A 27,040-nucleotide genomic window follows, 5' to 3' on the forward strand; every position below is an offset into this window, starting at 1 on the left:
TAAGCCAGGCCGTCGCCGGGATGGATATACTACAGTTCGCACTGCAGTTGGAAATTTGAATTTTATTAACACGAAAATGTACGCAATGACTCACTGAAAGAAAAATACAAATAAATCAATTTGTCATTAAAGCAAGAATAGCAAACGTGCGGAGACATAAATGGGACAATAAAATGTAACAAATTGACAATTTCAAATTATCTTGAATGGAACGCATACTAAACGTTGTTCGAATTACATTTACATCTTCAGGTGACTTTCAGATGAATTTATTCCAATTTTAAAACATGGACGGGGATTAAAATACAAGACACTAGTTTAAATGTCGTTGAGGCTTATTTTCAAAGTAAGATCTTAAAAACAAAATTCTTCACCAGAGAGCGTGTATGATAGCTGTCAGCAGTCTAATCTGATAACAATTGGGAGTTTGAACAAGCTGCGAGAAGGGTCAGCTACAAGTCGCTATTACGTTCATCCTCCACTTTATCTGTTTTCCATCTTTTCAACTTCCAAGACGTATTTGCTTTCTTAACCTTAACCTAAATCAGTTACACTTGTGCCCACCTGTCAGCTTATTTTAGGGTCCTATTCTTCAGCTAATAACTAACAGTGGCAAGTACTTCCAAGAGCGACTCTTCCAGAGGTGTGTATGCCAAACTAAAGAAGCTAATCGGAATCGTTTATTAAGCATTTGCGGCGTTTTTTTATATTAATAAACTCGAGTGAACACGCACCGGACATTAGCCAAGCATTACTCGGATTCGTCCTGCAAAGCTAAGCAGCAGAAGGCAGATATTAGCCAGATCAGTGCAGAGCAGCCTGCGCTGTCAGAAGACATACATGTGTGCTATAAAAGCAACACCATCATATAAGAAACGCCATTATTTTATTGTTACTGCGATCACCATCAGAGCAGCGTGGTAAACAACGTAACATGATCCTCATTATTTTTACAGGAAAAAATGATAATTATCAATGAAAGGTTTAGAGTTGCATTGTGCATCCTTCCGGTTTTCTAATCCTGCACTGTAATATTAAAGTTTTCTTAACATGTCAGAAGGTTGACAAAAAAAAATTACATTAAATAAAATACAATCCACCAGTTCCGCATTAAAAAAAAAATCGAAGATTTGGAAAACGGCTAACTTTATTGGAAATAATAATGACGAACATTTATAACTGGAGACTGCTTTTGAGAAACTGAGTAACATCAAAAAAATGAGACGGGCGCAACACATGTCAGATCTCCACTATGCAAGTGAGCGATCACGGCCGAGGATCTCATATGAATCAAAAGATCTGAGCTGGGCATCTTGAGTACACCGTGCTGTTGGAATCGACTTGCTTCTAGTGGACAAGAAAACCGAAGGTAATAACTAAGACTCCAGATGTAGTATAGTCAAAGGCAAAAAAAAAAGTACGTCTACCTTTATTTTCTTGGCATGTTCATAAATCATCCTTCTATAATATGAATCTGGAAAGGGTCACGGGGTGCCATAACAAAATGTGTCGGCGATGGACGCCGCAAAGCAGGAGCCAACCCTGTACTCACACATACACTCACGTGCAAGGGTAACTTTCTTTCTTTCTTTCTTTCTTTCTTTCTTTCTTTCTTTCTTTCTTTCTTTCTTTCTTTCTTTCTTTCTTTCTTTCTTTCGTTCACTCATTATCGATCCCGCCACTCTTATCAATCGTCTTCAGTAGCACTACCTGACATAGAAGGGAGAGCATATCACTTGGATAGTAATGGCCCTTTCGGATCGATCTGTTGTTGCTATACGAAAGTGGCCACAAAAAAAAAAAACAAAAAGAAAAGAACAAAACCCAAAACTTCGCGCACCACACAGTGGGCTGCACTCCTGCAGCCGTCCACCCCTAACGAAGTAACGTAACATTATAAGTAATAGCAGTGCATTATTAAGTGTGCGGTTAAAAATAAACGTGAAGTGTAGGAGTAAATATCCCTTTCATCAACTTGTCTATAATTACACACGTTTATAACAACTGAATCCCTTGATAAGCCCGAGGACTTCCATGCACGTGCCTTTACTATGAAAGGCGCTATATTAAATAGTGGGCAAGGAAGCATTGAGTCTGTTCCCTACAGTAATTTACAGAACTTGTTACACACACACACACAAACAAACAAAAATCTGTATTTTAAAATATAATAGAAATCCACAATATTTAGCCGGCATAATTTCTCAAAAATCATAGCGGCTTAATGCCAAAGCCATTTTCTATGCAAATAATTAAGCTTCACAATGCTTTCGAATTGAAACTTATTGTGGTTATTATTATTATTAGCCATTGATCAATACGTTTTATTTTTTCACGTTTCCTTCTGACGATCTTGTCACAGATTCCCTCTCTTCGCCGTTCATTCTAGCAGCAGAGAAGAAGGCTGCTTGCTTTTCTCTTGGTGAGAGTGGTGAGCACAGGCGCACGATGTCCATGTGTGCTTTCCTTTCATTATTATTTTTTTTTTTCTGCTTAGGTGATCCAATGTGAAAAGCCACCGCTAGTCGCCCCCAGTGCTCTTGCAGTCTCGCAGTCTCTAATTTTTCTTTCTCACTAGACTTAACGTCACGTCCGCACTTGAACTTGAATTTTATCCCATTGTACAGAGGCAGCCCCAGCCACAGAGAGACAGAGAGCTCCCAGAGAAGCAGGACTCCGCCATCTTCACAGTGAAAGAAAAAAGAAAAGAAAAAAAAAAAAAGCCAGCGGGTCTTGTTTTATTTGGAAGGAGGTGGCAGTCAATGTCCTTGTTCTCCTCAGTGCCAGACAAGGGGAGCAAGTGAAAAGAGTTGGGAAAGGCAAAAAAGTAATTGGCATTCCATGCACTAGGGTAGTGTCAGTGCAGAGGCAGGAGTGAAGGTACCCATCGCAGTGCCAAAAGGACATTGGATTTTCTTTTTGAGGAAAAAGGTGAATTTTACCCTCTTTTAACACAAGATCTCAATCTGAGTGAAGAATATCCGGCGTACCTCCGCTGTCAAACACTGTAGGTCTTTTTTTATTTAATTTCTGAAAAGGGTAAAAAAAATAATAATATAATAATAATAATAATAAAGACATTTGCAGTAGTCTACCCACAACTGTCAGCCACAGGCACTTAAGGAATATTTTTGCTCGTACCTGGACACATTTAACTGGCAACATCGGTTTTCAGTAGGTGGGACATTTGAACATTTTTTTTTTTTTTTGCTTTTTTTTTGTGTGTTTTTTTTTATTTTTATTTTTTTGGACAGAAAACCAAGTTAACGATTTTTTTCTTTCTGTTTTTGGTCAACGAGGAAAGACTATACTACTACACTTTAAGTCACTGCCACTCGCAAAGACAGTTTCGGTCAAGGGGACCCTTATAAAAAAAAAAATCAGTACTCCTCGCTTGGAAGTCTAAACTGGAGTGCAAAGCCAGTTATTTATTTATTTAATTTTTGGGGGGAAATCCCAGGCAAGGTTACTAAAGGAACACAAAAAAAAAGAAGAAAAAAAAAAAAGGGAAACCAGCCAGTTCTTCTGAGTACAGGTCTCCGTGCGATGCCAGTGTAAATGCCAGGGCAATGTCCCGTCGCAAGCAGGGAAACCCACAGCACTTGTCACAGAGAGAAATAATCACACGTAAGTAAACCTGCAATGGAATTACTGTTGTCCTGTCCATTCGAGGGATCTGAACATATTTGAAAAAGTTTTGTTTCTACCTATAGGATTTAAGGTTGTTTGGACAGTTCAGTGTCCACGCGTATTAGAAACGAAGTAGTAATTGTTTTTACGTGCTGGATGCTCTGTATTCTAGAGTAAGAAATGCTACTGATTTCCTATTTAAAAGTTAATCGTAACTTAGCTTGGGGGTGCGTGAGCGAGTGTGTATTTTTGATGGGGTGGGGGAGTAGCGCGATGTGAATGGTGGTGCTTGCTGGTGGCGGTAGTTGAGTAACTATTGCACCTCAGGGTTTCCTATGCCTTCCAAAAAAAATATGAACGAAGGGAAATTCAACTTGAAAATGTCGAAGTGAAAAACAGTTAAAGGGCCTTTATTTTTTTTGGTGTGCACCAATTATCAGCTACAAAAAGAAATGAATTACGTTAAGCCGTGAAAAGACGTGGGAGCGCATTTGTGTTTATAAAAACGCTGTATATGAGATTGTAACGCATCGCTGTCGGACTCGGTGTATACGGTCGGACGCGTGTGCACGGATCGATAGTCGTGCAGGCGATAGGCCAATCAGCTTGAAAACCAGCCAGTGTAAAACTTACATTTTACAGCACGCATTCGTTGAAAATTCCGGGGCATTTAAGACTTGGCTGAACATTTTCTTTTAATTTAAACCTCTGGAAAGTAAAGTGGCCTTTTTTTTTAAAAAAAAAAATCTGTTTTCTTTTCATCTTGGCCCAATTGTGTTATCGACGACCCTTTGACAATTATTTTTACCCTTCTTAGGTGCAAGGGCAAAGTTGAAAATCAGTGTGTGATTAAATGTGATATGTTAAGCGCAGTCACCTTCATAAAGGTAATGTGCAATTTGCATCGATCTTAATAGACCACCTAGATCAGCCCCTCACTCTCATACACACACACTCACACACACACACACACGTTGGTTTCCCAATGAAGTGCTGCTGGAGACTGGCTCGCTTCCTTTTTAGCGCTCACATTTAAACTTACAGTACGTTTAGATCGTCTGCTTCACTTTCCTCCCTTCGCGATCGGCGATGTAAAGTAATAATAATATTGATAAGAACGATAATAATAAGGAAGAAATAATACAAAAAAAAAAAAAACTGAAAAGTTGCTAGCAAGTGCGAAGCGCGTGAGACGTGGAGAGGAGGTGGAGGAGGGAAGGTGGTGATGGGGGGGTTTGGGGGGTGGGGAGGGGGAGAGAGAGAAGAGTCCTGGCGCGAGACGCCCGTACATCCGAATATTTATGTTTTATTTTACAAGAGAATTTAAATAAATAAATATTATAGAGATTTCCCCTCCCCTGGCAAATCTACAGTCGAGAAACCATATCGAGACAGTCCAGCAAGCAGCAGCTTCTCAGTGTTTAGCGAGTCGTATTTTCTTTGTGCTTCTCTTTTTTTCCCCTATTTTTTGGGGGGTGGTTTCGTTTCTCCCATAATGTTGTTCTTTTCTTTTATTTCTCGGTTATATAAAGGCCTGGATTATAGGTATCAGATGCTCCGGCAAGGAGCTTTAAATTTTATTCTTTCGCATCTGGTGCTCGTTTTGGAAAAGGTAATTATTATTATTATCATTATTATTGAAGCAATAAAAAAAGAAATCGCTATCCTTTTTTGTTCTGTACGTTAAGAGTTCGAACTGTTAACACTGCGAAGATATTAGCTTAATGGCAAAAGGCGACGTTTTTGTGGTATACAATTCTTGCATGTTGAAAACGCAGAATGGCAATATCGGGCCAGTTTCACTGAGGAAGGGCGCATTTTCGTGTGTTCCAGCCAGCTGTTTGGGTAGGATGGAGCCACGGTCTAGTGCAGTCGACATTGTCTTGATATTTCAATTATTTGTTACTGTCATAGCAGGCTGTTAAGCGAAGTATCTATTAGTCGCAAGTGATTTGTGTCGGACAATGGTGAATGTAATGCACGTACCTCCAAAGGGGTGCAAGCCAAGGTTGTAAAACGAAAAGGTGGCACAGCAAACACGAAGGTGGCAGGAAATGCAGACATTTTATAAGAAAGGCAGCGTTTCTCTGTGTATTACCTGACTTATGATAATGCCCTCTGGAAGAAGGGAAACCCGTATCCCGAGCCGAGACTCCGTGGCACACTTCGGCGGGTTTGATTCCAGTCAAAGAAACAGAGGGGGAACTGGGCAGCACCTACACAAAACCTTCGTCAGAAACACTTCGCTGCACTTATGAAGAAGAAGAAGACATCTTATGCAGGGACCTTACAGCCTTTTTTAAAGAATCCACAGAATGAAAAGAGGGGAAGAAAGGTGCGAAAAGATAATCAAGAAATAAAAGTCGGTATATTTTAGTATCATGCTCAAACATGACAACTTCAGTATATTCGTATTCTATCTATCTATCTATCTATCTATCTATCTATCTATCTATCTATCTATCTATCTATCTATCTATCTATCTATCTATCTATCTATCTATCTATCTATCTATCTATCTATCTATCTATCTATCTATCTATCTATCTATCTATCTATCTATCTATCAGTGGCAGAAAGGACATCCATCCCATGATCTCTTTATTCATTTTATTCATAACCCTCACCGTCTGACTTGAACCAAAAGCAGACTTGCTACATTTTTAGTATTTGATATATTAACTGAACAGTTTTCACAGTTTACTACATGTGTCTGATGTTGTAATGTAATGAATAAAGATCCCAAAAAGCAGCACATTTTTCCATATTCACATCCGACAGACAGTTTGTATGCTAGGCCACTTGTCATAGCAGAAAGGGCTGGGAAGGCATTCAAGCACAATTGCTGGTGTTTCAATTTAAACATGAAAAATGGCAGCATCCAAATGTATTAAAAGCAATTGTAGTGCCTGAAAGCGAAGCCTAATACAAGCTATCCTTGTGTTTTTAGAACATTTGATTTTAAAAACACAACTTCTTAATGAAAGCAAGCCAATTTACTAGTTGCTCATCCATTTCTAAATGTTCAATAACGTTATCACTTTGAAATGTTGCGTAAAGAAATAAAACCTGGCAGGATTTCGGAAAAGAAAATGGAATACTTTTCAGTATGCTGAGTTAAGATTATCACACATATACACAGGGCTATTTGTTCAGTCAGCATTTTAAAAGACAAGGCAAAATGCTAGCCTAATCATAAAATAAATAAATCAAAATTGTTAAATCAATAATGTGATCGCACATATATGTGTTGACTACCAATTTTCAGCTTAATGGACAAAAAAAAAAGTTTGAGGTCGTAAACTTGTACTATTTCAAGTAAAATGGCACAATAGCCTTCCTGCACAGGAAAGCCATTGTTTTTTTCCTCGGGCAGCTAAGATCAATATACCTGGAAGGTGGACATTTCTTTTGGCTTCCAACAGTCCATTTCAGAGGCTCGGCGTGGAGAGTATGTTGAGAATTTGTTTCGGAGTATTTAGAAGTAGGCTGTGCTTTTTGTTTCTTAATTGAAATTTGTACTCTGTGTGTGTGTGTGTGTGTGTGTGTGTGTGTGTGTGTGTGTGTGTGTGTGTGTGTGTGCGCGCATAATAAAGGGATGCATGCTGGTGCATGTTTATGTGAAAAGTAATAAAGAAGCTCATGATCTGAAATATGTACAAACATGAATTGTGTATATAGCAGATCTCCAGTTACCTACTCAGAAATACAGTGTGTGGACTGTGAAAATGTGTTTGTAGATGTATGCATATTGTAAATTAAATAAGAAAAATAGCCATCAATGAAAAACACTAAATGCCTCTGTTTTGAATGATATTTTAACTCATAAGGTAGAGTCGTCTTTTAAATGTTGACTTTCTGTATTACACCTGACTGAATGAATGGACATTTTTATGAGCACAAAATCATGAGTTATTATTTAAAAGAATTATGTTGCGGGAGTTTAGATTCAGATATACTCAGAATGAAGTATTTATTTCAAAAATATCTTCTAGTGATTCCCAAATTATAGTCTATCTTTGGGAACTAAACTGGAAAGAGAAATGCTTCCAAACCCCAGTTATGGCTTGAATTATGAGGGAAATTGATCACTGTGGACTCTTCATTTAGTAATAGAAATGCTTTTGCAGATCAGATAAGCACAAGGCTAAAACGTATGAGTAAAGAAGTATATTTTTCCTTGTTATAGTCTAAGCAGATAAACTATGTGGCCGACTGTAAAGTTTAGTAGTCATGAAAAGCAGAAGCACATCACACTGAATTGAGTTCCATGAGCCCTAGTGAAGCAGGACTGTTTCAATACAGAAGCGAATCTTAAGTATTGCAATGAAAAAACATCAAGAACTGTTGCTCTTTGTTTTAGTGCACGTCTTACAGTCAGAAATATATAGAGGTATTTTTTAATCTTATGAATTTGGGAATAGAATTTGCTTAAAACGAGCATACAGGTGTAAAGCAAGGGTCTGGGGAGATTCTGCGCACAAGATTCAGGGTCCCGTTTTCTCAAAGTGCTTAGTTCAGCCACTTCTTTTAAAGCTGACTAATATTTCTTAGTTGTTGTGAAAAGCAAAAATTACTCCAAAAAATGTGCATTTCAAGTTGATTTATTAAGTGAATTATTAGCTACATATATATCTTGATTTTTTAGGTAAATTATTAGTTACACACACACACACACATATATATATATATATAAATTGTGAGTTCCTTTAAAAAGGCAAGTTTAGAGTTTTTGTATTTTTCGACAGAAGTGCACATAAAGGCTTCATACATATAACAATAAAATGTAGGTGGCTGTCAGGTATATGCTGCAGGATTTATACGCTGCATAGGTTTTTCTCTTTTTTTCTTTGCAGTGGAGTGCGAAAATATTATTTAACATTTTCAATCATGTGAAATAATGAAATAAAACCATGTTTGACTTTTCAAGTTTGTCAGAAGTATTTCAGAACACAAGATGAGACCCTAGCTTTTCAGGTCATTATTTTTCATTACTCCAAGGAAGCCTTATTTAAAATAAATGCAATTTGCAATGCGTTTTTGCCCAATATTTGACTCCCAGTTTGTATTATGGGCACATGCTGAGCAAAAGCTGGGCATCACACGTAAAGTTTATCACTTTAAAAACAGTGGGGGTCAGAGAATGAATACGTGAATGGGGCACAACCAAAATGCCTCTGTTGTTTGTTTGTTAATGCCAGTAGACCTAAATCTTTGTTAGGCCGCTGCTTGATAGGAGGTGCACTGGTGTTCCTGTGGCTTACATTTAGTCAACTAAAAAAAAAAAAGCAAAATGCTTGTGACTGGGTACCTTTAATTCTGGGGGCACAACATTTAGAAAGAATACATGAAATATAATGTATATAAAGCCCTCACTGGGAATGGAACTGCCAAGTTGGAAGTTCTCTTTTTTTCTTGTTAAAATTTTCTTCCATTTTAGCCAAACTAGTGTGTGTTTAGACCACAGCGATCACATGTGTGTGTGTGTGTGTATATATTTACATATATATATATATATATATTCAAGTATTTATTTATTGTAGAGAAAAGCCAAGCAAAATGACACCTTTTACTGGCTAACTAAAAAGATTACAATATGCAAGCTTTCGAGGCAACTCAGGCCCCTTCTTCAGGCAGAGATGTATTTATTTATTGGAAGAGATGCTGTAAAAAGCCAGCTTTCCTCCTGGGGACAAATAAAGTTCTATCTATCTATCATATAGTGCCTTTCACATCTATCTATCTATCTATCTATCTATCTATCTATCTATCTATCTATCTATCTATCTATCTATCTATCTATCTATCTATCTATCTATCTATCTATCTATCTATCTATCTATCTATCTATCTATCTATCTATCTATCTATCTATCTATCTATCTATCTATCTATCTATCTATCTATCATATAGTGCTGTATCTGCCAATCTAATAGTAAACCTAAAGTTAATGGTTGTAGAATAGCGCAACACATTTTACATCTGACAGTGCAGTGCAAACACTCCTGTTCAAAATTAACTAAACCATGTGTGCTGAATTCTGTTCACTTTTAAGTCATCATTTTTTTATTTCAAATCTAGAACATTTTTATTCTGTCTACTTAAGGAATCCATCGACTACATTAACATTAGCGCGCAATATAAAAGTGACTATGCAGAGTAGCTGTGCTGTAATGCACAATTTTGTCACGTTTCGTGTAGTTAATGTGTTTATTGTCTTTCAAAGGGTAATTTTCTCAAACATTTTGCTCTTTGCACCATTCAAAAGGTAAACCTGAGCATCATTATTGCAAATTAAAAAGCAAATTTCTAATAGTCTTCCACCATTCCACCATCTCAGCTCTGCTCTTTAAATGTGTGCATGCTGAGTATTTTAATTGTCAGTATCAATTAATATTTCATCACATATTATTGACTAAAAAGAAGAATAATTCATTTGTACAGTTATGTAATAAGATAAAATCCCCTTTCTTACTAGACAAACTCTTAAGGCATCTTCTGTAAGCAGTGAAAATAATTCCAGTTGTTCTAGTAACCTCCGATCTCTTGCACATGTCTCAGAAATTGTAACACGTACATTGCAATGCTGCGCAGAATCAAACTCTTTTATTTATGAAAGATGAGGAATTCCACTTTACATTTTGAATCAACATCTGGTTGGTGCGATCCTTGCTTTGGATTATGTAGGAATGGCTTCAGCTTTAAAGATTTCCTGATTAATTTGGCTGCATGCAATTCATTGAATGTATTTTACTCAACTTCCCCAATCTAGCTCTGTTCTCTTCTTTCCTAGAATAGCAGCAACTCTTCAACTTTCTTGCAAGGCCGTGTCTGCCTGGCGTGTTATTTCTAAGTACAACCTGCCAGGGGGCGCTCACAGCCTGCGAGTCTCGGTGCCGAAGTCGACGCACATTTCCTATGTCTTTGTTTTCATGGGGGATGGGTGAAGGAACTTGTGATCAGTTGCCCCTTACAACTTCACCTATTTGTACTTTTGATCTCCTCATTTGGAAAACTTCGTTTATACATTTACGTGATTACATTTACAGCTGCTGCTCTTATGATTATTTTTCATTTTAGCTAGTCATTTGCTTTTTAGAGCTTTTGATACTCATTTAGAGAAGCACTGTATTTATATTGTGGATATCAGGATTGTTCTGTAATTGAAAATGCAGTTTGTATTTTGAAATATTGCTCCATTTATCTAAACACTATTATTACATTGATGCACTTGCTAGATTCAAGAGGTCTTCACAATAAACTTAATTTCTGTATTTTTAAAATGCACATCAGCCAATGCATACAGCACACATTTTTCCAGATGTCTTTAAGATGAGTGATATTTCAGACGACTGACTCTATTGCACTGTGTTTTTATTGAAGAAAAAAAAATCTTCATTTTTAATTAGCTAAAAACATAACAATGCTGGTTTAGATTACATGGAGGAAAATGATTTCCTTTCAAGCTGTGAACTGCAAAATAATCTTTACCACTAAGCCCATTGGGTTGAGATAAAACGACTGTTTATTAGCCCTAATCATTTACCTTTGTTGTAGGTTACTTTCTCAGATTAAAAAAAAAAAAATACAACATCTTGTGTAAATGTTTGCGTAATATTTCCTTTAAATGCTGCTGGAGATGTTATCTAATTCTGCACATTTGCATCCAGTTTTAAAAGCACGAGCATGCCTTCGCTTGAAATTAATTGTTATTTCACAAGTGCATTTGCCTGCGACTATAAACGTAAGCGACGTATTGTCAGTTTTATTGTGATGCTGCTTTGTAACCCTGCAAAAAAAGGTGACACGTTATGAACATACAAAATGTTTTAATATCCGCGTGTAAAAAATCAATAAAGCAATTATTTATCCAGCAGAATCAGTTTCATGCTGAAAATGTAAGTAGTCAGTAAATGTCTGACTGTGTGAAAGGTGTTTAATGTTTGCATGGCTTCAGAGATGCCATTAAACTCTCAATAGTAGAAGGATTTTTCGGGAATCATTTAATGGCCTACTTTCTAATTGAAAATTGAAGCCGTTTATTCAGAAGTACCTATAATTAGCATACCTGATCCTTATAATTGATCTCATTTCTGTTGTAGTTGTTTTAATACCTCTACACCATTTCCATTTTCAATGTGATGCAAGAAATATTTTTGGAAACAGGCTTGCATCATTGGGCTGATGTGGCTTTTTTTTTTTTTTTTTTTTGCAATATGAAACACGCCTTTTTATTATGCGTTCAAAGACATAAAGGGTTACTAATTATCCTCAATATTTAATATTACAATTCATCTGGCAGAGAAGATGAACATTCTAATTTGTAAGGAGTGCATACAATTTATTTGGGATATTGGAAAAAGCCTGCAAATGACATGTTATAATTCAGTTCAGGACACCTAGGAGCTCAGTGGGGTGAGTTTTTATTATCAGAGATAATGTACGTATTCCTGTTAGATAAGGCTGCAGTACATAACTAACTTGGACAAACGCATTATATTTGAATTATATTCTTAATCACATTGTTTTCACCCAAGCAAAGAGGCAGTTGCCCGTTTATTATTCTGATAGAATGATATTACGTATAATGATATTATATGGATGCTTACAGTGAGGCTACTGTAATCAATATTCATTTTTAGTGTGACAACAGAAGAACCTGCAGTCGATCGTTTAGGCTCCACATTACATGGCTTCATTTGTTTGTAGACCATCTGAATCAGACGCCCATTTGAAAACACGTTCTGTTACGCTAGACTCCAACTTCACCCCAGAGATGCAGTGAGTTTCCAGATTCTAATTCTGCAGGGCGTGGGGTGCCTTTCATCGTGATGGGGTTTGCATTTGCCCTCAGGTGACAGGCAAGGGGCTGGGAAATAAATGAAGATCCTTTGCTGAGAACTGTAGGCCTGGCTGCCAATCAGCAGCTGGCACTGAAATGCATTGGTTACAGGGTTGCCTGGAGCTACATGCCGCTATACGTCTTAGAGCCATGGGACAGTCTGTAGTGAAAGTGATGGTTGGTGGAAGGGTGCATGAAAATGTGATCATTTTTTAAATATGTCGTCTTTAAATGAATCAGTGCTGGTAAACAAGCAGATCTATCTATCTATCTATCTATCTATCTATCTATCTATCTATCTATCTATCTATCTATCTATCTATCTATCTATCTATCTATCATATAGTGCCTTTGAATCTATCTATCTATCTATCTATCTATCTATCTATCTATCTATCTATCTATCTATCTATCTATCTATCTATCTATCTATCTATCTATCTATCTATCTATCTATCTATCATATAGTGCCTTTGACTCTATCTATCTATCTATCTATCTATCTATCTATCTATCTATCTATCTATCTATCTATCTATCTATCTATCTATCTATCTATCTATCTATCATATAGTGCCTTTGACTCTATCTATCTATCTATCTATCTATCTATCTATCTATCTATCTATCTATCTATCTATCTATCTATCTATCTATCTATCTATCATATAGTGCCTTTGACTCTATCTATCTATCTATCTATCTATCTATCTATCTATCTATCTATCTATCTATCTATCTATCTATCTGTCTGTCTGTCTGTCTGTCTGTCTGTCTGTCTGTCTGTCTGTCTGTCTCGGTAGGCCATTATCATTTTGCCATTCCATTAATTATTGTAATAAGAATTGCAGTGACATCAACAGTTGTAATTAACTTTTTTTTAAATAAAACCATAACAATCTGTCAAAATTGGGTCCCTTGTTTAGGCTATCATTCTGAATTTCCTTCTTTCTGTGAAAGCCAGATTTATCTTTGATTAAAATACAGTATATATTATATGGCATTTATTATGACAGGTGATTTCACTTTATTTACTTATTTTGTAATTTCCTATGGCTTTTTTTTTGGTGCCAAGAAGTTTATAGTCACGTGTTAAAAGATCTACATCAGTGTGATGCTGTTTGTTTGTCACTTTTATATCTTAATGCACGCCATGGTAACATTGGTGAATTTATTTTATCCTTACATTTAGCAGGGACTGTAGAATCAACAATTGTTTCATGTATTCTTTGGTGCAATGCATAGATAGATAGATAGATAGATAGATAGATAGATAGATAGATAGATAGTATTTGTCCCCAAAAGGAACTTAGAATTTTACAGAAGCTCATTTTAAAAAGAAAAGAAAGCATTTTCTGTGCGGTATTTTACATTGCCATGCACCTTCTCCCTGTGCCTAAGCGCATTTTCAACAAACCCTTAGCTTTCGTCTCACATCCCAAAGATGTGCAGGCTCCGTTTTGACAGACTGAGTGAGCGTGAGTGTGCATGTGTGTGTGTGTGTGTGTGAGCGTATCCAGCAGCGCTCCTTCCAAGGTTTGTTCTACCACACTAAACTGGATTAAATCTGGTCCAGAAAATGGATGGATGGATAGACGATTAGTCAGAGAACTGAGGATATTTTCCAGAACCTGTTGATCTGCAGCAGATTTGTTTTTGAAATGCAAGAGGCCCATAAAGCCAGCTAGAGATTTTTAATGTTCCAAATGATGTCAATATCAGGGCTACATCCTGGGAAGCTGAGGGCTAATTGATTTATTGGGATCTGCATATGAATCTTGAAACGATAGTATTAGTTATAATATCCGTGGAGGTTTCAGAATTCGTGGTGCCTGAGGCTATTTGGCTTCTGCTGATTCTTGTTTCTAGGCAAAAAGGTGCAGCAGCTTTGGAAGGTTTCTTTTTTTTTAATGAAAAGGTAAAGATAAATAACATTTGACATTCCTTTTAGCTGAAAGAATTGTATGAAGTGTTTATTGAAGGATCAAGAAAATGATGGTCCTTAATGTTACCTAGGTGATGCATTGTTATCAGTGGCATATCATGGGCTGCTTGCAGGCTGTTGTGCTATACAATGTGACCAGTATACTACATTGGTATTATTCCTTCTACAAAACATACATATTTTTAATCATTTGTGTAATTAATTATACAGTAAATCAGGTAGTACACTTTGTAAGGATTACGTTATAAGTTATTGCATGATAGGCAAAACGTTCAGTCATATTGGGCAAATACAAACAGGACAAAAGAAAGCACGGACCTCACGTTAAGGTGTTTTGCAAGGAAAATAGTGGCAAGCTCTATCCCGAACAGTTGAATAAAACAAAACGGACACAATCGTGTAAGGAGCATTTGCCTAACAATATTAACTGTATATGTTATTCTTGTAATCTTACACAGGAAACCTGCAAGAGTTTAAAGCTTGTAATTGAACAATTCACGTACTGTATATGTAAAGTGTAACATGATTTTTGATGCAATGGAGAGCACGTGCAGTCATGCTGCTGTCATCGTTTATAAACATTCAGAATTTTGACTGTTTTTAGGTCTTCATGCTACCATTCATAATGCATTTGTGGACATGCGATGTACAGAATGTGGCACTGGTGCTAATCTCCTTTATTACCTTCTCTTAGCCCAATTTATTATACTTTTCTGGCTGTACCTAAATGTATTTATGCAAAACTGTACTAACATATAGGCAGTTTTTCATAATCTCTCCAACATATGTGCATTCTTGCACTTCAGCAGGTTTCACTTTATAAAATTATCTGCTGACTCACCACCTTGTAAACACGGAAGCGAGAGGCCATTTAGTGGGTCTCATCACGTAGCACAGATAACCGTAGTGCCTAGAAGTATCTGGAAATATTATTGGTCCAGTTTATGACTTTTAAAGAGAGGTGGGGTTAGGTCAGGCAAGGGGGATGGCATGAATGGGGGGGGGGGGGGGGATATTGAGAAGAAGAAAAAGAAAACCTTCCATTCTGAAAAAGCCTGACTAGGAAGAAACAAATCTGTCAAAGCCCCTGATTGCCACTTTTACTGCGCGGCATTTGTATTTTTTTCATGTGTGCTCTCGTCCGTTGTTACAGGGCAGTTTTAGCAGGTGTGCACTTTAACCTTAGGAAGAGGTAAAAAAAAAAAAAAAGAGTTAACTGTAGCAATCCAGGGAAGTCTTCCAAGTGGAGAAAATGCAAAAGGGCAATCGAGGCCTGGACTTCCATAACACACTGCACTTGGGTCATTTTCTCCTTGGACGCATCCCGCAGCTTGCTGACTAATTCTCTCACGGGGACACGGTTGTACAGCAACTGGAACTGGCACTGAAAAGCTGCTTTTATTTAAAAGATGATTTAGCTAATGTGGAATTTCTTCACATTGGTCTTAACTGTCAATCCGTAACAATGAAAATGATTCGATTAGTCTGATTTTTTTTTTTTTTTGCATGTTAGGAGTGGCAGCTGAGATTTGCAAATAAAATGCTGTTGTTAAATTCTTTCCTTAGTTTTCTTGTGTTGTCTATACATATTTTGATTGTGCCGTTCAACTTTCTCTATGTATGTGTCCATTAAAGCATTAGCAGAATCCCAAAAAAATAATGATTGCAAGATGAGGTTACACCCATGCTGCTCTGTTTTTGCCTCTGTGTGGATATATGGAGAAAAGGGTTAATTCGTAACACGAAAGATCATTTACACTAAATCAAGAAATCCTAACCTAACACACTTTCCCAAATTCAGTTCATCCAAACCTTAGGGGGGTCAGAGTGTACCCTTCAAGCATCAGACGCAAGGCACAAAACTACCCAGAACAGGTCCGCTGGTGTATCTCAGGTGCTACTCGTGCACTCAGACTTAGGGAGAACTTGCAGGCTGCTTATGTGCAGTTCATGGGCACATCTGATTCAAACTCAAGCTTCGGAGTAAGCTAAAGTGCCACCTTTGACAGATCTTGTGGTGCAATGTTTATAGTTTTTGTTGACTTTTTACAAATTTCAATCAGTTATTTTTGTTAGCACTTTTCTGAATTTGCAGGACTAGAAAGTAATTTAGAAGCAACTTCATGGTGGCACATGACTGCTCAGAATGCTGCAGCCGTCAAGAATGCCTACCTGTTCTGTGCAAATTCAGAAACTTGAACAACACGTGTTGGTGAGGTACCAGTGGACACGCTCGTGCTTCAAGAAGTCAAACCAGCCAAGTAGTACCTTTGGGTCAGTGGGTTTAGAAACTTACACCTTCCATTATAAAGCTGCTTCAATGTGCTGTGTGTCCTCTATGCCCTCACTGTTATATTTATGAAAAGTGTCTTATTCATGTTTCTAACGTATATCCTTTTGATCTGTTTTTTTTTTCTCTGAAGCCGAAGTTGACCATGTGGATCCGGGGATCGCCGATGATGATATTCATAATATGCTGGATCCAAATGGCATTGGGTCCAGCGTTGGCATGGGGGACCATGATCTCCTGACCTGCGGACAGTGCCAAATGAATTTCCCACTGGGGGACATTTTGGTTTTTATCGAGCACAAAAGGAAGCAGTGCAATGGCCTCAGCAGTGTCCCGGGCTATTATGAAAAAAGCCTGGACAGGGGAAGCCCTTCACCCCAACGCTCTGAGCTCAGGAAAGTGGTGGAACCAGTGGAAATCGGCATCCAGGTCACACCAGAGGAGGAGGACGAGAGACTGTTGACTCCCACAAAAGGAATTTGCCCTAAGCAAGAAAACATCATAGCAGGTATGTCTCACCTTTCACTTCTTTCCACGAGTCCAAAAGAAATATGAGAGAAACACGAAAACAAAGGAAAACAACAGCAACATGGCAAATAATTACATCAAGTGGTGGGGCGTTTTTAGGACAAATGTTGATATGAGAACAGTGCTCAGATGGGTCGTGTTTTCACCATGAAGGCTGGCAGTACAGAAATGCATGTTGAACACAAAGTTTTGCCTTATTCTTAGGAACGCTGAGGGTAACCTAAAGCTTCAAACAAGGGCTTATTATGTAAAATAGTTCGTGCCAAACACACCATACTTTCTGGGGGAAATCCAGACAGAGAAATCTGCTTAAAAGGTAAAAAAAAAAAAAAAAACTCATTAAAATTCAAATACTTTAAGAATTGAAGAGGATTAAAAAGTCAGTCTGTACTGAGGAGAGTGGAGAAATATTTCAGTGAAGTAGTACACATTTCAAATATTGTAAAACATTGTAAAGCAGATAAAAAAATAAAATGTTTCCTAAGCTTATTTAATGCATAATCTCTGGACCATTCAAAATAACATAACATTTTCATTCTCAGTCAAGCCGGGTCAGAATCTATACTGGCAGCATCTATAATGGCCCAGTCCATCACACCGCCAGTTTAGAGTTGCCAGTTAACCCCACCTGCGGGTCTAAGGGGATGTGCAGGGGAAACTGGAGCATCAGAACGCCGACATGGGGAGAACGTGCTTACACACAATGACCCAGTGTGCTGTATCTGTGAGGCGGCAGAGCTACCCACTGGGCCCCTGTGCCATCAATTTAACTTTATCATGCAAGCTGTTAAGCTGACCTTTTGTGAAGTTTGCTCTATAAAAGTGAACTGGATTGAGTTTAAGCATAACATTCTAATCATCTGTTGACGGTAGGGATCTGACAGGGTTACGCTTGCATGACGCTAAAAATGACTTCTGGTCAGCTCGATTGTAAAATAAATTCTTTGTGCCATATTAGATAGACTTTCCTGTTGAAATATCAATTGCTTTTATTCTCATAACACCAAAACATTTAAAGGTGACTTTTTGTTAGGACAGCATGCCAAGCAAGCAAGCAAGCAATGCTTGTTTTCATAGCATAAGGAACAGCCAGACACGTCCTCCTCATACTAGAAAGAACACAAACAATCCCCAGGACACTAACGTAGGATCTGAAACGTTTTAAAATGAAACACTCTGTATTGTAAAGTATTCTGTTGGGATAATGTGGGAAATGTTGAAGTTTCTGTATTGCAGGAAAATCGAAATAATTTATACTCTTTCCAAAATAAGGTTACATTAAATTATAATCATTATGTATCAATAGAGTTTCATTAAGAAAAGGGAAGATGCCTCCTATATGAAGCTGAATGAAACCTTAATACAAATAGTAGCACTGTCACCATAACACAGCCAACATGTTACACCATGCTATGAAAGGTTTAGTAGAGAACTGATATTGTAGTTCAACACAATAAACATTTTAAAAAATTAAGAAAACTAAAGTAATATAACATTGTTAAAGCAACTTAATCCAGTTCAGGGTTGCACAGGCCAGAGGTTATCAAGGCAGGAACTAAACCTGGGCAGGAGAAAATGAATTATTATACAGCATGCACATTTACTGGTATTATCATAATCATGTAAAAATTAAATCTAATGTATATAATTTAGAAGGGTTGTGGCTATTATGATAATGTGTTTATTAGATAGATAGATAGATAGATAGATAGATAGATAGATAGATAGATAGATAGATAGATAGATAGATAGATAGATAGATTAAAAAGGCATTATATAACATAGATAGATAGATAGATAGATAGATAGATAGATTAAAAAGGCATTATATAACATAGATAGATAGATAGATAGATAGATAGATAGATAGATAGATAGATAGATAGATAGATAGATAGATAGATAGATAGTGTGAAAGGCACTATATAATAGATAGATAGATAGATAGATAGATAGATAGATAGATAGATAGATAGATAGATAGATAGATAGATTAAAAGGGCATTATATAACATATAGTTCAACACAATAAACATTTTAAAAAATTAAGAAAACTAAAGTAATATAACATTGTTAAAGCAACTTAATCCAGTTCAGGGTTGCACAGGCCAGAGGTTATCAAGGCAGGAACCAAACCTGGACAGGAGAAAATAAATTATTATACAACATGCACACTTACTGGTATTATCATAATCAGGTAAAAATTAAATCTAATGTATATCATTTAGAAGGGTTGTGGCTATTATGATAATGTGTTTATTAGATAGATAGATAGATAGATAGATAGATAGATAGATAGATAGATAGATAGATAGATAGATAGATAGATAGATAGATAGATAGATAGATAGATAGTGTGAAAGGCACTATATAATAGATAGATAGATAGATAGACTTAGCATAGTTGGCAGGATTAGATAGATAGATAGATAGATAGATAGATAGATAGATAGATAGATAGATAGATAGATAGATAGATAGATAGATAGATAGATGTTAAAACAGCCTCTAATTAGCTTTTCATAGATAAATCTCAATAGCTGCCTCAGTTGAGCCTTTCATTTTCTATGTGCATACAATCAAACAGCTGTGTCTATCCAGTCTTTCATAACTGGCTGCATTTGTTGCTGAATAAAATGTCAAACATCTGTATTTTTCAAAAGACATTAGGAGTTGTTATTCATATTTGTCAGAAGGCAGACTACAACAATGAAGGATAGTATTGTCTGGGTGTGGGTGTGATACCGTATGTGTGTGTGTGTGTGTGTGCGTGTTTGTGTCGGTGCCCACACCTATAAAGTGCGAGTTCCTGTCGCCTGGCCACACCCTCCCATCTAAATTCTAGGATTACTCTTTCACAGTAACTGTATGTACAGTAGAAGGAAATGCCCTGCACGGCCTGCCTTTTCTTTGGCCTAAACTAGGTGTGCTACACTTTTTAATGAAAACACTCACAGTTTTTGATGCTATTTTTTTTCTTTTTTGCAACATGCAGATCAGAAAGGATTAGATTTTGTGAATTATCGTGTAAAACTTTTGAATGAATTTTTGCATTAAAAGGATTAAAATGACATTTTTTTTTTTCAAAAAGAGAGCGTTGAGCCGATATGTTATTGAAATTGCACTTTCCTTCGTTATTTTTCTCTGCTAAAACCTGGCACGATATTATAATCCTGAGAGCTATGATAACTGCCATCACTAGAAAGGGCCTTTGGTAATTTCCATTTTTGAGCTACAGAGGCCTTGTCACCATGCTGTGAAAAGCTAAATTCACAGCTTCAACAAGACAAGAAAGATTGAAATAGCTATGGAGTGCTTTCAGATGCACACAGGTCTTCAATTTGAGCTGTAGACATGTTGAAATTCAACATTTATTTTTTTAGGGAAGGAGTTGTTCAACTGACACTCTTTGTATCTGCATTCACAGCTGGAGGGGAGAGATGAATTGCTTAAAGATTTGATGTGCGACACATTGTGTATGCAAGAAAAAAAAAATGATAATAACTTAGAAATTAACATTTTCTTTTTCTTGATTTACAAACAGTTCAATGGCGTTTGGAGCAAATAATGACGTGAATATCAGTTTCTAAGCCACTGAAAATCTTGTAATTCTCACGAATGGCTAAAGAAGCCCAGACTTACCTGTACGTGTGTGTTAATGTGTGTCTGTTCGTTTTTTCTTTTTAATCTGGCTTGTTTCATAAAGAAGACTTGTGTGTAAAACAGCATCAGCATGCATCGTCAGGAAAATGCTATTTGCAGTGAATGTCTTGCAGTGATAAAATAATTGGCTGTATAGTGTGATATTTCATGTAATTGGTCTATAAATGCACAAAATGATAAAGTGCAATTGTTTTGGATTAATAAAGTGTGAAATTAAAAAAAATGCACTTTTAAAAAATATATTTTTGTTTAAGTAATCGGATTTGAAAGTTAATTTTATACCTGAACAGATTTTGTGTGTATTTGTGCATTTTCTTTCTAGATTAGTAAATATGACAAACCTAAAATATAACAACAAGAAAAAGAGTAAATCTGTCTGAAAGAAATGAAGACTTCGCCTGAATGTCAGGCTGGGTATGCGCTGAACTAAATATCTATTGTAGGACACAGTCTCATAATTGCCTCACAGCAGGTTAACATATTCTTTTATGTTAAACCTTTACAGCTCCATTTGCTCTCAACATGCGTCTTAAATCCGGAGAAAACACAGGAAAATAAAAAATGTATCTGTTAGAAAGGTCCACTTCTTTATGGATTTGTCTTTGAGCAACTCTCATCTCACTCATGTAAAAAAAAAAAATAAAGTGTTTCGTGCCGAGTCTGCCCTCAGACACACACCTACTGTACATTATTTGGGCACAAGGTGGATCCTCTTGAAGCAGACCCCCATCTAGTAAAAGACCATTTTTAAGTCAACCAAAAAATATGCCAGCATTTGTGACAGGACACACAGGCGTTGATCATTTTCAATGACAGATTTTTTTTTTTTTTTGATTAGACAAGTCAATCACTGTGTGGAAATTCTCTACCAGAGGCTGACTGCCAGCCTCCAAACCTTTCTGACAGCTACAGGAAAGAGGGTTGGGCACCGAGCCCATATTACTGTAATTGCAAAACAGGCTGAAGCTCAAGGTAAAAAATATGATAGCATGAGACAACCCACATTTACAGACTTATTCTTTTACATAGGCAGCCAAATTCATTGTATTACAGACATACAAGCTAAATATTTCACAAGGAGTGGTTATTGTTTTGGGAAAGTGTGTAACTGACTGCATGTTTCCTATCTGTTTGCTTAGTAGGTGGAGCACGGATGGCTCGTTCTGTTCAGGCAAGTGAGGAAGATAAATTCACACGTTGCAATAAAGTGTGAGAAAGACATTCTTTCAGAACAGTCCCGGAAACCGTGTAACTGACAATCCAAGGCTTACATAAGCGATCGTCCTTTGATGTGTTAAAGGGGGGAAAAAGTGAAGGCAAAAAAAAATGATATCCTGCATCTTTTATTATTTGTACCAGTGCCTTTAAGAACTTTTTTTTTTCATTTTCTAAAGCAGAATTAAAAAAATATATCTTACCAGTGCACTTTTTAAAATTTTAATATTTGCATGGAATTTAGCTAGTCTTTTTAATCATTAATTTAATAGGAAGCAGCTTCCAACTCCCTGTGTGCTGCTTTGAAAGGAAGTGAGGTTAGCAAGATGATCCAAGATCCAGTTAGTAAAAGAAATAAAAGAAAAAAAGAAAAGATACAGTAGACAGATAGACATGAAAGACACTATATGATAGATAGATAGATTTAAAAGGTGCAGTATTTGATAGTCAGATATGAAAGATACTGTCATAACAGACAAACATGAAAGTCGCTATATTAGATATGCAAATATGAAAAGTACTATCATAGATAGATAGATAGATAGATAGATACTATATAAAAGGGATGAAAGGAATAGATAGATAGATAGAAAACTAAAGTAATATAACATTGTTAAAGCAACTTAATCCAGTTCAGGGTTGCACAGGCCAGAGGTTATCAAGGCAGGAACCAAACCTAGACAGGAGAAAATAAATTATTATACAACATGCACACTTACTGGTATTATCATAATCAGGTAAAAATTAAATCTAATGTATATCATTTAGAAGGGTTGTGGCTATTATGATAATGTGTTTATTAGATAGATAGATAGATAGATAGATAGATAGATTAAAAAGGCATTATATAACATAGATAGATAGATTAAAAAGGCATTATATAACATAGATAGATAGATAGATAGATAGATAGATAGATAGATAGATAGATAGATAGATAGATAGATAGATAGATAGATAGAGTTGTTCAGAAAGTTTATCAACATCATTTTTTTACTGTTTCAAATTTATCGTGCATACTCATAATATAATTCAATTCTTTGTTTCTATTTACTGCACTCTCCATTTTTCCTCATACAGTAAGTCATATCTTCAAAGGCCTTGCACCAGTGAGAACCAAGAGTATGTATCCTCTTCTTGAGCCAGTCTGAATTCTGCCATTGTAGCCACTGCTGCCATAACCTCGTAATCCCTCCCAAACCACCTTTCTCCAAGTCCCACAATTCATGAAGAGCGGCGGTGTTTTAAATTACAGCGTCAACTCTGTATATCTTTTCTAACCACCTGTGCTCAATACTGACTCCTACTTCATCACTAGAAATTTAGCATTGGCCTGGTGTTTAAAATGCACTTCACTGCATGACGCTATTTACAGGATTAACTGCGCATGCACTGGCAAGCATTTTGTTCAGCATTTCTGCCATAGCAAGTGGGACATTTTAAGGTTACTTCACAATAAGGTGCAATCATTTGCTGGTAATTTTTAAAAAAAATTGACAAACCTAATTTATAGATAGATATTTGTGCGTATGCAGTATGTATTTATATAACCTGCACGATCAGTTGTTTAATCAGCAAGGATTTCTCTGGAACAGACATGGCAGCAAAAAGGCCAAATATGGGCCACCTTCTAAAAGATGATCTCCCTAAAGCTCCTGGATATGATGGCATGTGTCCAATAGGGCCTCCAGGAGCAGCAGCCGAAGGTGCTTGGCCCTTCAAAAATTTATTCAGAGGTGTAGGGACACCATGGATTATTGTGACCATTTAGCTCCATTTATTTATAGGGCCACATAAATATATTTTAGGGCACTTACAAGTGAAGACCATGGGATTCACAGTATCATATCCAACTAGAACATGGAAAGTCTAGATACAGTGACGAATATATCAAAGAAAGGGTAGATTGGAGGTAGCAGACAGGTGAAAGACACAGCTAGCAGGTAGATGGGCTAACCTGATATATAGTCAATCAGGAGAAGCAATGGTGGTTTCTTCATTTTTGTTGTTTGATTCCGGAGGAATAGAAATTCAGTCTCCTCCTCCTCCTCCTCCATTGGTGGTTAGTATTGAGTGAGGAGGGCTATAAGTTTTGGTGAGAAACGGAGCTGCATACTGATAAACCTCAGTGGTTCAGTAGTTTGTGTTTTTTCTATTTATTTACTCCACTGTTATTCCACTGCATTAAACTTACTGTGTGGTATTGTTACATGAAACTTATAAAAGTTATTGCCATTGATAATTTCATTGTGTTTTAATGAATCAAGCTAACTTAATTTTGTATGGCACATTTCTCAGGCTGCATTTTAAATAGCAGATAAGGATAGCATATAAAACAACATAAGATAACAAGCACTTGAGTAAACTTACAAGGTTATTCAAATACTGTCTAAGCTAAATCACAAGGAAACAGTGGGAGTCAGAAGAGAGCGTTTAAGTGTCCTGGCAAAAAGTCAAATTTTTATAGTAATAACTGAATGTACTGCATATAGGGGTTAGTATGTGCAAAGAGTTGACTCAAACAATACAGCAACACTACCACTTGTGCTACAGGAGCAAAATGTATTTTAGAATTATTATATACAAAAAGAAAGTCAATTCAATAAAGAAAATGGTGTGTTATATTATATATGATCTATCTCTCTTGGTAGGTTATTATCATTTTCCACTCCATTAGTTATTATAATACAAATTTCTAGTATCATCAACAGTCGTAATTAACTTTTTTTTTTTTAAATTAAAATATAAGAATCTGTCAAAATTGGTTCCCCTGTTTAGGCTGTCATCTATCTATCTATCTATCTATCTATCTATCTATCTATCTATCTATCTATCTATCTATCTATCTATCTATCTATCTATCTATCTATCTATCTATCTATCTATCTATCTATCTATCTATCTATCTATCTATCTATCTATCTATCATATAGTGCCTTTCAGATCTATCTATCTATCTATCTATCTATCTATCTATCTATCTATCTATCTATCTATCTATCTATCTATCTATCTATCTATCTATCTATCTATCTATCTATCTATCTATCTATCTAATATATAGTGCCTTTCAGGTCTATCTATCTATCTATCTATCTATCTATCTATCTATCTATCTATCTATCTATCTATCTATCTATCTATCTGTTGTTCTGTCTTTATATACATATATACTGTATGTGTTATACAATACCTGCGAAATAACACAAAGAGCACACGACACGTGTTTTGCCCGAATTGGGGCTCATCAGGTGTCTACACCTTTGCTCTCCCTTAAAGGGATCGCACCTTGGTAACCATCCAAGTAATCAGATTGTGATTTAGACCTATGAATGTATGTGTACAGTAAATATAGTCACCAGTTTTCCAGTCTATATATGTGTCAATTCGTTCATTTATAGATTTTCTTCATTTCATACACACACACACACATATATATATATATATATATATATATATATATACACACTACTATCACTTAAACAGAGTACAATGAAACTCTTATTTGCACGTGCTAATCAAGATGCATCACGTCACCACTCTCCAGCACTATGATTAGTGAGTACAACTTCCTGATCTGAATGTTTCTGTCTTCCTTACGCTAAAAATGTTAGAACATAGATTTAAATTTTGCAGATAATCCTAAATTTCGATTAACAGCATGGCAACTGAAATTGAATCTGCATAGCAATTTAATAAAAGAAAAGCATATAAGAGCTAATATGTCTGAACAATTTACATGCATGAAGTGTATGTATGTGTATTGCATTTGCACTTTAGCAGTGATATACAGTGTATATATATATATATATATATATATATATATATATATATATATATATTTTTTTTTTTCTGTTTAAAACAATCTGTCCATCATCAGCATTCAGTCCATCTTTCTCTTTGTGTTTGATTAAATGACTAATGCAGAATTTTTTTTTATGGACGCCACACAGACACTAACATCAGATCACCTCTTCAAAGTTAAAGTTAGTTTTTGTTTTGACTGAAAATTTTATTACCAAGGATCAACCAAAGCTATTAATTGCAGCCATTCTTTTACATTGGTACTGTATGTTCAGAGAGTGTTATCTTTGCACTTTCTCAGGCAGACTGTTAAATATGGTTATAATAATTCTAAGCTTACGGTGGTCTTGCTTGTCAGGGAGGTTTTGAACCTACTTTACTTTTTCACAAGACGCCTTGTTCCATATTTGAAGTCAAAGAGTTAAGGCAGAAGAAAGCTGTAAAATTTAATATGAATGTCAATGTGGCTTTTGTTGTCACATAAAAACAGTAAAGGAAGTATCATAAACTGCGTTTTTTAACAGCACCAGGCTAAACTGGCCCTGTTCCAGCATATATTTTCCTAGGAAGAGAGACATTATGACCCAAAGTTGCACAGAGTAAAAGAAACACAGTCTTTTCTTTATTATTATGCTCCGCTCCCTTTTACTTCTTTATTGTAGCTCATGAATTCTTGCTTGTAATAATCAATTATGACAAACTAGGCGAAGGTTGCTCCCTTGTAACTTATGTAGATAATCAAGTAATGACTAAATAATATTATATAAACACAAAGGTGAAAAAATAAAATAAATATTATATAATCACAGTGGCTTTTCTGTTTGAGCTTAACAAACACATTTCTGTGCTACACAGTATATTTTTTGTATACAACAACAGTTTATTTCTTGCATAGCCCAAAATCACACAGGGAATGCCTCGATGGGCTTTAACAGGCTCAGTTTCTTGGCAGCCTAACCTTAAGAAGACAAGATAAAAAAAACAAGAAAAAGCATGTCATTCATTCAAATTGTATACTGTACATGCTTTTTTGTCATGAACCCCTAAACAATACTTTGTTGTAATATTATCTTCTCAAAATGTGTTCTGTATGACTTCACAAGCACACAAAAAGTGCAACC

At 36.2% G+C, this 27,040-nt stretch overlaps 1 protein-coding gene across 1 annotated transcript in view; it reads left to right on the forward strand.

The window, feature by feature from the left end:
• Positions 1 to 2,612: 2,612 nt before the first annotated feature.
• bcl11ba (BCL11 transcription factor B a) overlaps positions 2,613 to 27,040 on the forward strand; it is a 96,351-nt gene continuing 71,923 nt past the window's right edge. The window contains 2 exon segments of the mRNA XM_028822131.2: positions 2,613 to 3,627; positions 16,843 to 17,217. Of these exon segments, the coding sequence (XP_028677964.2) occupies positions 3,570 to 3,627; positions 16,843 to 17,217 (433 nt within the window). The 5' untranslated portion in view covers positions 2,613 to 3,569.

The sequence above is a fragment of the Erpetoichthys calabaricus genome, chromosome 16, assembly GCF_900747795.2.
Source record: "Erpetoichthys calabaricus chromosome 16, fErpCal1.3, whole genome shotgun sequence".
Lineage (NCBI taxonomy): Eukaryota > Metazoa > Chordata > Cladistia > Polypteriformes > Polypteridae > Erpetoichthys > Erpetoichthys calabaricus.